The 13,365-nt window shown below is 43.6% G+C and overlaps 1 protein-coding gene across 4 annotated transcripts in view; it reads left to right on the top strand.

The window, feature by feature from the left end:
• Positions 1-13,365, top strand: part of ECPAS (Ecm29 proteasome adaptor and scaffold) — a 100,651-nt gene that overhangs the window by 22,493 nt on the left and 64,793 nt on the right. For 3 of the 4 annotated variants that reach the window (XM_037035988.1, XM_037035989.1, XM_037035991.1), the window contains exons 2-5: positions 2,646-2,776; positions 7,494-7,610; positions 9,542-9,660; positions 10,786-10,935. In XM_037035988.1, the coding sequence (XP_036891883.1) occupies positions 2,646-2,776; positions 7,494-7,610; positions 9,542-9,660; positions 10,786-10,935 (517 nt within the window). Of the gene's footprint in view, positions 1-2,645; positions 2,777-7,493; positions 7,611-9,541; positions 9,661-10,785; positions 10,936-13,365 lie in introns of those variants that run through there. The other variant, XM_037035990.1, reaches the window with a different exon arrangement.

The following is a 13,365-nucleotide window of genomic DNA, read 5'->3' as shown; positions in this document are numbered from 1 at the left end:
TTATTTATTTTGTTCTTCAAATTGTTCTAGCTTTGGCCGCAATGGAGAACTTCTGTGGTGATTCATGTATCCCTTCAAAATGTTCCAGGCCCCGTTTTCTTTCTGGCTCCACAAGATACTTGATCACCGTGTTTCCTGTTTTTCCCTGTCTCAGCCCTACAATCCGCCATCGTTTCAAGGAGCCTGTCCTTCGGCCAAGATCTGGGTGTTGGGTGTGCTTGTTGCTACTAGGGTGTCATTGCTTCAGGAGATATATATATACTTTAAAAATGTTATGGAAAATGTCAGGCGTACACAAAAGCCCAAATTCTCACTGTCACACAGCTTGAACAGTTATTAATTAGTGGCCAGTCATGGTTTCTTTATGTGGCCAAGACCAGCCCAGAGCATGGGAGGAAGACAAAATGTCTCAAAAGCAGAGGAGGGAGGCTTTGCCAGTGACCACAGTGACACCAGCGTGTTGGACGTCGCCCAGGGCTTGGGCTCACCGGGGCTCCGTGTCCGGTGCAGAGGGCCCCGTGCATTCGCTCACGGCACCGATGTTCTTTCCTCCTCACATGCCTAGAGGGCTCCATTCTTCATTGACTTTGTTTTCCTAATAGTGTCCCCGGCGACCACTTTGCCTTCATTTATCTTCCTGGAGCACCTCGCTGTAGTTATCTTTGAACCAGTCTAGCAGACATACCCGGAGAACTTGCTGTGCCTCAGCGCCTGTTCGGAAAACCCTGGAGACAGTCTTCAAAATTAGTCTAGAATCAGAGCGCATCCCGGCCATCTCCTGTTTCTGTGTGATTCACAGTGCCTTCACTGCTGCTGCTGTCTCCGCTGTGGGCTTCCCACTCTTTCCCAGATTTGCCAACACCGAGCTCTGTGGGACAAGAGCAGTGGTTTGGGGGGTAGGAGGCTTCATTTTGGGGACTGCAGTGGTTTGTCCAGAGATTAGGAGAAAATGGATGGGAGGGTCCAGATATTGATTTACAAATTGATTGGTTAGTCTTCCTAGGAATAGGGTGATTAGTCAGTAAAAAGCCTTAGGCTACGAGGGCCATTGAACTGAGTACAGAGTTCACAGGAACTTTTTCTTTACCTTACTAGTTGCGAAATTGATGGTATCACTGCTTTTGCTTTTTCCCCAAACAAATCCTGGATTGTGGCCACCAGCATTACCTTATTACACCAGCTGGCCCTCCACCCCACTGAGAAGGTTACTTTCGTGTGGCGCCAATGGCAGTGGCACAAGCTCGGTTCCTTCAGTGCCAGCGGAGAAGGACTGATGACCACCTTGGGGCGTATGGCAGTGCACAGAGCTGTGTGCACACAGGGTTGTGTGTGCTTGAGAAAAGACCGCCGTCAAGGGTGAGGTCAGAGTAGCACGCAGTGTTCTGCTGACAGCTGTGGGCCTCTGTGCACTTCTTCACGTAGTTCAGGGAAATGTCGGAGTAGCATCCTGAAGAGTGGCCCGTTTAGCCTTTTGGGTGTGCGTAGTTGCTTCTAGCCTGATCCTTCTTAGTACTTTATTACCAGGTGATGCTATTTTGAGTTTTGGCAAGTTTCTGATTCAAGGGGCTCTAGTACTGTGTTCTCGGAAACTTACACAGTTTCTTGCTACAAAAAATACAAAAACAAAAGCATTCATAATCTCTAGTTTCTGAAGCCGATAGAAAGAAACCCAGTCTGTGTTGAATCGCAGCTATAAACAGAAGCTGGTTGATTTCTTTTGTCTCTCTGTCAAGTATAGCAACTGGCTTAATCAGCCTGTTGGTAGATACTCACATTGCAACCCAGTGCCTTGTGGGCTTCCTTTGTGCTCAGTTGCTGTGTGTTTGCCGGCCATTTAATTATATCTATACTGCTACTTGTAAGATAAGACTAATATTTTGGTGATCAGTGGGGTTTGGATGTGTGCGTTCGAGCTAGCAAGGAAGAAGAATAAATATTAAATGTGAAGAAAATGGGCTTTTGGTAATCCATTGTCAACTATATTTTATTATAAAATTAAAAGCTTCAATTCTTTTGCATAGCGTTAGTGAGGCTTAGTATTTTAATGTGTCTCTGCATTCTGTAAAATCAATAGAGAAGACCCAAAGCCTTGTGACTTGTTAGAACATTAAATCGCAGCATTTTAAAGAAACCTGTTTATAGTTGAGACACTGGGATATGGAAGGGTGGGGAGGAGGGTTTTTACTATCTATGTTGTATCACCTTATCCCATTCTTTATTTTTTATTGCATATATTTTATAATATTTACATTAAAATGGTGTGACTTATGGCGGGGGGAGGAGCTGTTATCACCGATATATATTATCCCTGCTGTCTTGTTAAAGCTCTTTGGGCGCGCTCTGCTGGATAGGGTTAGAAGCTTTCTTCAAACATTTTGTGTCCTGTCTAGTGTCGAAATCCTTTTAGGAAAATGGAATAACTTAGTAAGTAGGAGAGAATTTTGTTACAATTTCAGTGTAATTAGCTAGTGACTCTTTTCGGTGTTGTTCCACGGTTGTGGCAAAATCGTCTGCCTGGAAGGCCGGCCGGCGTGGTTCTGCCTGACGGATCTGCACTGCAATGAAAGGGTTAAGCCGTAAAGACAGTTAGTCTTGGTTGTGTTTGATTTGCTGAGTTCTCCTTTTGTTTTCTTTTTATATTACAGATCAGCTTGAGCGGGTTTTTTTACGACTTGGCCATGCTGAGACAGATGAACAATTACAGAACATTATATCTAAATTCCTTCCTCCAGTTTTGCTCAAACTGTCTAGCACCCAAGAAGGAGTACGCAAAAAGGTAAGCAGCTTGGGATGGTTGGGGGAATTAAGTGGTGAATAAATGGATGGATATCATGAAGTAAGTTTTCTGTTCCTCATATTGAAATCTAGGTTCACGTTTTAGCCTTTCAAAGTGGAGAGTAAGTCTATGGCCAGCTTACTGGTAAAAGTAGCTTTTGTATGCTTAGCACAGCTGCACTTAGCACCAGCTGTGTACACTTAGCATCAGTGCCGGCTGATAAAAGTGGGAAAACTATTCTGGAAGGTATGGAGGCTTCATCTAAAATCTGTGCCTTTGATTCCAATAGGAGGCTCAGGTGATCTCGGGGCAAAACATCCTTTAATAACTGGCTGACTGTGAATATGACCTTAATTAAGAATAAGCAAAATAAGCCCTGGCTGGTGTTGCTCAGTTTGTCTGAGCATTGTCGCATATACCAAATTGCGGGTCCAGTTCCCGGTCAGGGCACATACGTAGGGCTTGGGTTCGATCCCCTGTTGGAGCTTGTGGGAGAGCCAGCCAGTTGACGTTTCTCTCTCACATCAGTGTTTTGCTTTCTCTTTCCCCTTCTTCTCTCTCAAAGCAATGAAAAAAATGTCCCTGGGTGAGGATTGAAAAACAAAAAGCAAAATAAAATTTTTGAAAGCAAGAAGTTGTGTAGCTCCTGGTTTAAGATTCTGTCAAGTCTTGTTACCAAGAGTCGCATAGCTGTCACATCAGGATTGTCTTTTTTAACCTAAATGTTTTCATGGAACGTCTGTCCCCTTTATTTTTAACTAGTTCATTAGTCTTCCGGTCATCCTGGCCCTCGGGCCTTTGAGCCAGCATCAGGTTTCATCCCTTGGGCTCCTCTGATTGATTGGCGAAGGCTTCCTGGAGGGCTGCCCTTACAGGGATTCTGAGATCCATCCTGCTTTGGGTTCACTGGAGAAAGAGTATCTTTAAGAATGTCTGTCATGTTTGCAGGAAGGAATAGGGCGTCCTTGTTGTATATTTGACATGCCTGTTGTTAATAGGGCTTTGCTGAGATAAATATGTATTTGATAATGTCACTGTTCTATTTAAAACCCTTCTATGGCCTTCTGTTACCCTCAGGAGAGCAAGGCATAAAAGGCCCTACACAGTTGGTTTGTGCTCATGTGTTCAGCCTCGTCAGTTCTGTCGTTCACTTGGCAGATACTTAGTGAGTTCTGTATGCCAGGTGCCAGGGATGCGTTAGTGAGTGAAAGGAAGGCCTGGCTGGGGAGACTGGTGTTAGACCATCAGGCATGTAGTATCGACTTAGGAACTGTGATAAATGCTAAGGTGGAACAGGATTCTATGAACGATATATTTGGGGCGTAAAGGAGATCTCCGTGTGTGTGTGAGTGTGTGTGCGTGTGTGTCTGTGTAGAAAGTAACCAGGCAGAGAGATGAGGGGGGCCATTAATGACAAAGGTGGCTCTGTGCAGAGGTGCTGAGCTGAAACAGAGTGTGAAGCCTGCAGGGAGGTGAAGAACGCCCGTGCGACGCAGCCAGTACCCAGCGCCTGAGAGGGAGAGCGGTAGGAGGGCAGGCACTGGGGCAAGGGAGCAGCGATCCCAGTGGGCAGTGATTTGAGAGGCCGTGTATAGTTAGTTTCAACATGTGAGATTTTGAAATCAGTGAAACTAAGAATTAATTTGCATTGACTAACATCAATGAGCATTGATATGTCATTTGGGGCCTAATTTCATAGTGCATATTAGATTTAAACAGGATATCCTGTCAGGTGGCTGGGAATTTGTGGATAAACTGAGCGAAAGAGAAATAGAAATTTTGGATTTTTGCAGACATATCATTAGAGTATATTTCCTATTTTAAGGAAAATGAAGCGTGTTTTGTAGAGTTCTGTGTTACAGCTGACTTTGTGTATTCAGACACAGTGGAATAGCTAAAACGTAAAGACTGACTGTCGCCCGTGTCGACAAGACTGGGGAGCAACGGGAGACCTCAGAGACGGTCGGCGGGAGTGTGGAGTAGTCCTGTGAGCACTTTGGAAAATTGTTGGGGGTATTCTCTGCACGCTCCACGGCCACGCGTTTTCAGCCCCGAGTCAGTGTACAACAGAAATGTGTGCATTTTCACCAAAAGGCACGTACAGGAGTGTTCCCAACAGCATCATTCATATTGGCCCAGACCGGAAAGACTCCAGTGGCAATCAACAGGAGAGGAGATGAGTTGTAGCACTTTTCTGCCGGAGCAGTGAAAGTGAACTCCCCATATGAGCAGTACCACGGATGAGTCTCAAACATTGTGTACAATGAAAGATATTTAGACACATGAATTCATCCTGTATGTCCCATTTATATTCAGGACGGGGCGAAAGTAGGTTTACAATTGCGAGCACAAAAAACACAAGTGTTTAGTCTTGTCTTATTTATTAATTATTGTATTTTCTTTTTTTTTGAAAAAAGGATATTGTTTATTTATTTTTAGAGAGAGCAAGGGAGGGAGAAAGAGAGGGAGAGAAACATTGATGTGAGAAACATTGATGGGTTGCTTCTCATAAGCTCCCGGACCAACCGGGGACCAAGCTGGCAACCCAAGCACATGACCTGACCAGGAATTGAACTGGTGACCTTTTACTTTGTGGGACGACGTCCAACCAACTGAGCCACATTGGTCACGGCTGGATTATTTTCAATAAGAACAACTGTGGAACTACTTTGTTCCATTTAAAAATGGTGCTAAAAATTAGCATGGTGGTTAGTGATTAGGAGGGAGTCAGCAGGGGCAGGGCTTTTGTGTGTTTCCTTGGTGTGTTTATTTTGTGAAAATTTATTGAACCACTTATTCTCAGTTATGTGCTTTAGCTATATACTGTGCTTTAATGAAAAGTTATGAATAAGTAAATATAAGCGAATGAGTAGTAACAAGAACTGATATGGCCAACATAATACACACTTGAGGATGGTAGCTCTGTAGGCTTACTGTAGAAGTTACCTGTTACCTGTTTAGCCAGAACTGGCTCAGCTGATTTCTTGATTCTTATAGCCTTGTAGAGGATTCTAGACAGTGGATAACCAAATTATGAAATCAATATTTAAGGTGATAAAATTGGCAGAAGAAAACTAGGTAGTTAATCCATTTAAAATAACAAAATGTTCTTGAAAAGAAAGCAGGTAGCCATCCACAGGGTTGACTGTCACCATCGGTAACGATTTCCGTGGAGTCTGCCTGGGGACCCACGGGGGTGACCTGATTGTTGGGAGAGGGCTACTTCCTCTGGTCCGGCTCCCCGTGGTTCTCTCCCCGTCCTCAGCCCTGTCCATAGGTCTGGACCAGGCAGGGCATTTGGAAGAAGTGCGCACGGCAGCGCTAGTCTCCAGGTCTCTGTGAGGTACCAGTGGTCCTGAGGACGCTTTAGTTCAGATGCATTGAACTCAGCTCAAAGTGTTGGGAAAGGCTAGATATTTGGACCTGGGAGTCGAATCTTGACTATGCCCCTGCTGGCTCAGTGTCTTTGGATGAGTTTCTTCTTCCCGAAGCCTCTGCTTCCTCACCTGTAGCATGGGGGTGACAGTGTCACCTCCCTGGTCATTGTAGGAATCGGGTGGGAGGAGGAGCACAAAATGCTGTGTGCAGGTTTTCAGAGGCCCTCGTTTAGCAGGTTCATCCCACTGTTACCGTACGATTGGGACGTTTGACATAGGCCCCTGTGTCTTTCTCTCTGCCTGTGGGAGTCGACCTCTAGTTCTGCTGTCTTTCCCACTTGCAGGACAGGGAGCTTGTTACTGCTCCAAGCTCTTTCATAGAATCAGATGAGCTCCAGAAGAAAGAAAAAATTCCTCAGCGTTTTACCCAGAACCTCTGATCACTTGGGCGCTGCCTTTATCGCTTCCCACCCTGTGTCCCCATCAGATGCAGCTCACAGAGTTGTTTTTGGCTCCGTACCTCCTTGTAACCGATTCTGTGCTTGGGAGTCTGTCTGATCCCCAGGACCTGGTGTTCTTGTCCTCCTTCTCTGAAGCCCTTGATCTGTCAGATGCTTTCCTCTTCTTTTCTCTTACAATAGGAAAGAAAGCCTATTGTGCCTTTCTCTTTTTTTGTAGTATTCAGGGTTGCTCTAACAAAGTACCACAGACTGGGTGACTTACACAACAAATATCTGTTTCCCGTGATTCTGGAGAGTGGAAGTCTGAGATCAGGGTGTGCGCATGGTTGGGTTCTTTGTGCATAAACCCTCCATGGTTAATAGAAAGCGGCCTTCTTGCCATCTCCTCGCATAGCAAAGGGAGAGAGAATTCGGATTTCCTTATGCCCTTGGAAGGACACCGACCCCGTGACGGAACCTCAGTCCCTGTGATCTCATCCAAACCTAGTTACGTCCCCACATCAGCACACTGGGGTTTAGGCTTCAAGGTATGACTTTTGGGGAGACACAAACACTCACTCCGCACCTGGTGCCTTTCACTCATTTGTTCTCGGGTGTTCTGGGGGATCCTGCCTCCGTGGAGGCCTGGCTCAACTTGGGTTAAGTGAAGGGCATTGTAGAAATAAACTCACTAGTGAATTCTGGTACATGGATTCTTGGGGAATATTGTATACTCCCTTTCTGGGATGAAAAATCACTTTTTAAAAGAAAACAAAGTAGCCTTATTCATCAGAGTAAGGACTGTCTGAGAAATGAATCGGGTTTGTAATTCTCAGATAAGTGATGCCTGAGAAATGAATTATGATCAGTAATTTCAGTTCATATTTTTGTGTATTTTAGGTAATGGAACTGTTGGTCCACCTGAACAAGCGTATAAAAAGCCGCCCCAAAATACAGCTCCCCATCGAGACGCTGCTGGTTCAGTACCAGGACCCTGCCGCGGTTTCCTTCGTCACAGTGAGTGCTCGTCTTGGGGCAGTTTCTGACTTAGAGTAGGTTTCTTTCGTCATGTTTGTCAGATGTCGTCAGTCGATTGGCAACTTAGAGTTTTACTGTGGGCTCTTTCTAAATGAAGCCCCAGGTGTTTTTCTTTAAGCGACATGCTGTTTTACCACTGAGTAGTGATCGGGACGAACTGTTACCACTAAGGAGGTGGTAGGAACGGGTGCCTGCTTGGGGTGCTTGCTCTGGGCAAAGGAATGTTGGTGAGATAAATGACTTCCCAGATATTTTGATCTTTAAAAGAATGATTCGATTCTTAGTACAAGATTATATGAGACCAGTATGAACAGAGGAAAGAGAGGGGTTATGTAGCATGGACATGAATAAAGGATAATAGAAGAAGAAAAGGGAAGGCTCAATTATAAAAACATCAGTGTTTCTGGTATCTATAATATATTTAGAAAGGTACCCTTTAAAAATGGGTTGAACTGAAGCTGGTGTGAAATGTTCCTCTTGAATTATTGTCTTCACAAAAATGTAATATAAAGCAATGCTGTGTGAGGACAGTGGTGCTTTTTCCCTGGCGCTTGTGGTTTCTAGCACTGAGGCGGGATCTGTGGGTCTCACCGAACATCTGGATTTCGGGCCTTTGGAGCCACCTGCTGGTCCGGACGTCTGTGCCTGCGGTGGGCGTCCGCCTCCACTGCAGACGTTCCTTTCTTGCAACACACGGGAACACTGTGTGCCAATAAAGTTGCCAAGTAGAGTGGCTTTGAGGAAAGGGATCACCTTATCTGAAGGGGTTTAGAACTACAAATTGGCAGTTACAAAATACTGTCAGTAATATTGTAAGAGGTAGGCGGGTACTCGAAATATGTGGGGGACGGCTTTGTAAAGTATATAATTGACCACTGTGCCGGACACTTGAAACTGATACTAAGTAATCTGGAGTGTAAATTGGAATTCAAAAATAAAATTAACAAAAAGAAGGGGAGCCCCAACCAGGTGGCTCAGTTGGTTGGAGTGTCGTCCTGTCCAACCAAAAGGTTGCAGGTTCGATCCCCGGTTGCTGTACCAGGGTGTCGGAGGCAACCGATCAATGTTTCTCTCTCACATTGGTGTGTGTGTCTCTCTCTCTCTCCCTTTCACTCTCTCTGAAATCAATAAACATATTCTGTAGTGAGGAGTAAAAAAAAAAATAATAAAAGAAAGGGATAACTTTATGAAGTATGTGCCTATGTTCTAAAGTGAAGAACCTTTCTAAAAAGCAGATCTTTATATTACGCATAAAACCAGATATGCGTTGATGAGTTTGCTTAACATGAGGCTTCCACAGAGATGACAGTGATGCAGACACGCGGACAGCACTCGGCTCCCCTGGGCAGCTCAGCTGTTGGAGTGAGGAACCGCAGTGCTGCAGTGTGCGGGGGGTGTTGCCGTGATAGACCAGCGGGGGAGGAAGGGGCAGCCCAGGGTTTGACATGTGGTCTCTTCTTCGCTTGCAAGGATTGACGCGACGAACCAGGGAGACCTGATAGCAGTGTGTAGTGTGTGGGTGCAGAGCAAGTGATTACTTTGTTCTTTTCAGTGAAAGTAATTGCATATATGAGTGCCTCCCTCCCAGCTTTATTGAGGCATAATTAGCAAATAAAATGATGTATATTTAAAACATACAGTGTGATACTTTGATACATGTGTACATGAATGTTTTTGGTTGGGTGTTGCTCCTTCCCATGAAGCCTATCCTGAAGCAGGCGTTTTGAAGAGATGGGGCTGGGATTCGTTCTAAAATCCAATGGTTGGTCAAACCAAAATAAACATGGGGTAACATGTGGAAGGAGGATGTGATTCGTTTGTTACAACTCCCCAAGTTATCGATCATGTGTTGATGTTGAAATCCTAGAGTGTTTCCTTCACACTCACTGGCTTTTCTCTCATTGCCTTAGAACTTTACTATAATTTATGTTAAGATGGGCTATCCTCGCCTACCAGTGGAAAAACAGTGTGAACTGGCCCCCACGCTCCTCACCGCGATGGAAGGGAAGCCTCAGCCGCAGCAGGACAGGTACGCTTCCCTCAGCTCCTTGCTTCCCGCCGCGGGAGTCAGCAGCTGCCCTTCAGCGTTAGGGCCGCACCTCTGGTTTCCTCTGAGCTCTTGCAGTTGACAAGTAATCGAATTCTCTGTGTTACCTCAGCTCAACATTGTTGCCTTGTTAGTTCTATTAAAACATTTCTTACTGTGAGCATTTTGAAAACTGTGCAGAGCTAACGTCATTTTTCTCAACCTAGGTGCATTTTTGTCAATGATTTTTGAAGCAGCTAATTTTTTGCGACTGCAAAAACGAGAGCTGTAAAATACTTTTCATCAACACATGTCTGTCTGGGGCCATATAAAGTGTCAGAGCAGTTTTCTTAAGGAGCAGATCACTTGTTTATGTTAATGTGGGGCTTGGAGAAGTGGACGGGTTTCAGTAACATCCTGCGTTTCTAGGCTGAGCCCAGAGTCCCTTCTGGTCGCTGTGTGTTGGAGAGAATCATCAAGAAGAAGTTGTGGAGAAAAGACAGAGTTAAATAATGGTTTCGGCTCACCTTTTTAGAATACGTACATTTTATAAAGAGCAACTGTAATACAGATATTTACAAGTGAAATTAATAAACATTAACAAGCATTGTTTGACATTGCTTTTATATGTTTTGAGAATAGCAAAAGGTGTTGTGAGAGATGGGATTACTGAAGTTGTGTTACTTAGTGGAAATTCATAGTGGAAATTTTAATCTTATATTTCAAATATTGACATGATTGATACTTTTTTTAGCTTTAGAATAACTTTAATTAACTGGAAAGGAAAATTTTTATTGCAGAGACATAAGTTGAATTTTCGTAATGTTTAGTATAAAATCTCTTGTGCTGACAGATACTAAAACTGAACCCATATTATGTACATTTTTTTTCCGGTGCCTCTGGTGGTGAGCCTGATGGGCTAAATGCCAGTTATTACTCAATACACTGAAATGTCAATAAGAAAGAAATCTAGGCCCATCCCTAGGTTAGGACTTTGTAAGTTACTGGTATTGAAAGTGACTTGCTATAATTGCCACTTTTTGTTATGTGATTTTTGTTTTGTCTATTATTTCATGTATAAGAGCCGTGTTTTTTAAGTAGTTGCAATAAATGTAATTGTTTTTTCAGCTTAATGCATCTTTTAATACCAACCCTTTTTCACATGAAATACCCTGTTGAATCATCAAAATCAGCCTCTCCATTTAATCTTGCTGAGAAACCAAAGACCGTGCAGCTGCTTTTGGACTTCATGCTGGATGTCCTTCTGATGCCTTACGGGTGAGTCCAAGAAATGAAAACAAAACAAGGCAGCTGTGTTCATGACTGCCTTTAACTGTGTGGAGTTAAGTACTATTTTAAATGGTTCAACTTGCCCTTGAAAATGGTGAGTCGCAGACTTTCCGCTGTGGCCCTGACCTCTTCGGAACTCCAGCCGCACTGCTCACTGTCCTTACAGGTGTAGAGTTGCTGGTGTGATGTCAGACCCCGTCCAAGCTGACATCAGCTTTTCCCCATACAAGTCGTTCCTCCTCTTCAATCACTGTGATGGTTCTATGATACACGATGGCAATTCTCTTGGCCACGTAGGCGTACAGTTGTAAGTTGCCTCCAGCTTTGCTCTTGCTTGTTGCCACGGCGTCCCTTCCACAGCGCCTCCCCGCCTCCCTGCCTCTCCTCGACGTGTCCTGGAGTGGGTCCCACTGGTGGCCATCTAGTATTGGCTCTATTCAGCTGTTGTTGCCGCTTTCTCCCCAGCTACTCTCCTCTGAAACTCTCTGCACCACAGAGTTTCCCGAATTATAAAGCACAGATACCATCAGGTCACAGCTTGAACTCCTTGGGCCGTAGTTTTTCGTCATACATGTACTCATGTATTCATGCACTCTCAGGGGTTCTTGCCTTTCTATGTTTTAAGAGGATACAGTTTTCTCTGATTAGAATGCTTCCCCCATCAAAGAAAGAAAGAAATACTGAAAGAAACAGTGGCTAAAAACCGCTTTGAAAAAAGCATCTCAAAGTAGATTAGATGTCAGCTGTGTGTACCATTAATCACCCATCCGTGTGTATTGCCACTTTGTGTTTTTGTTGCATTGTTCACATGTCCATCTCCCCTAATACACTAGAGATCCCTGAACAAGACCTGTTTTATCTAGCCCTGGTCCTGGGCGTAGTGCCCTGGCTGTGACCTGCTTCCAGCCTGCTTGTTTCCTAGGTTGTCCTGATGCCAGAGATATTTTTCCCAAACGCTGTAAGGTTGGCACGTGGGCACTCCACACCATCCGTCTCTCAGTCTGGACGCAAGAGTTGGTGCTGTGTGGTTTCTTTCCTCTCCAGTTTGCTCTCCTCCTACCTCTAGCTTGATGGCTTTATTTTCTGGACCTTGAGATATTTCCAGGGACCTCTGCCTGTGTGCTTCCGCTACCTCTGTCATACCGTTTCTTGTGTCATCTGGTGACGTGTCAGATGATGTGATGTTACGGTCCCACCTGCTCCAGGTGGCAGAGACCTCAGTCTTACACCTCCTTGTGTTCCTCTGTCTTGCGTTTAGGAGGCTGTTTTGTACAGTGTTAGTGGTTCAGTAATTATTGATGGACTGACTTACTGCCCCTGGTCTTGCTATAACTCCGAAATCAATGAATAGCCTCCTTTATGCTTGTTAAATCAGGAGGCAGCCAGACTTGCCAGGTGATGATGGCTTTGGTAATTAAACTTGGAAGTCCAGATTTAACTTAGTCCCATGATGTACACATGATGTACTTAAATCAGTGACTCCTCAAATTGTGCCTACCAGCAAGAATTTGCTTTGTTTGTATAAAAATAAAGTGATTCCTTGATAGATTTTTTTTGGAAAGATGAATTTAGGAATTGAATGGATATGTATATAAGTAATATGATATAATCGACTATTCCATCAGGATCTGAGTGTTTTCTTTAAGGTTTATTATAATGGGTATTTTATTTTGATATTCAGTCTGATGATTCGTCAGCATATACTTTTACAATTTGAAGGAACTTAATATTTATATAGAAATTTTTATTGTGTAGGAATACCAGTTTGATTGGATCAAAAAGAATTTACCAGAATTCTTATTTTTAGTCTATGTAAAGTAACAATGGAATAGAGTGATAAATTAAATAATTAAAAGCTGTGAAGGGCTTTGAACTTACAGTGGGAGAAACTAACTCTCTTTTCATCTCTGAGTCTGTTTCTATTTTATGAACATTACGTGCGTATGCGCTAAGTGGTGTGAGTGGCTTTATAATGCAGGGACGTGAGGGGTTCAAGGAGAGTTGGAAGTGAACTGCAGCTTAGAAATGACTGTAAAAAATTCTCTGCCTTGAGTATAAAGCAATAGTTCTTTTATCCACTCCGTAATCAACAAACATTTTTCTGTATTTGTCAGTTAAAAACTCAAACTGCAGTGGGTTTGTAGTGACTCTTAGAACAATAGTTTATAGATCAAGGATGAACAAAGTACTTACATTTATTGTTGGTAACTATTCTAGTGTGTTTGTAACCAGGTTGAGCAGATACACTCTTACTTTAATTTACTGAAGATGTAAATACCTGTTTTAAATACCTTTAACATTTTTCTTTGGTGACGAAATTCTACTTTTAAGTGTTTATTCATCTAGAAAAATTCTGTGTGAGGAACGTATATAATTGAATGTATTATATATGAATGCATATGTATGTGTTTTAGCAGA

This window comes from Sturnira hondurensis, unplaced genomic scaffold (assembly GCF_014824575.4).
Source record: "Sturnira hondurensis isolate 20B ecotype Veracruz unplaced genomic scaffold, ASM1482457v3 Scaffold0022566, whole genome shotgun sequence".
Classification (NCBI taxonomy): Eukaryota; Metazoa; Chordata; class Mammalia; order Chiroptera; family Phyllostomidae; genus Sturnira; species Sturnira hondurensis.
Note: the sequence above shows the minus strand (reverse complement) of the source record. Positions and strands in the feature narration are given on the sequence as shown.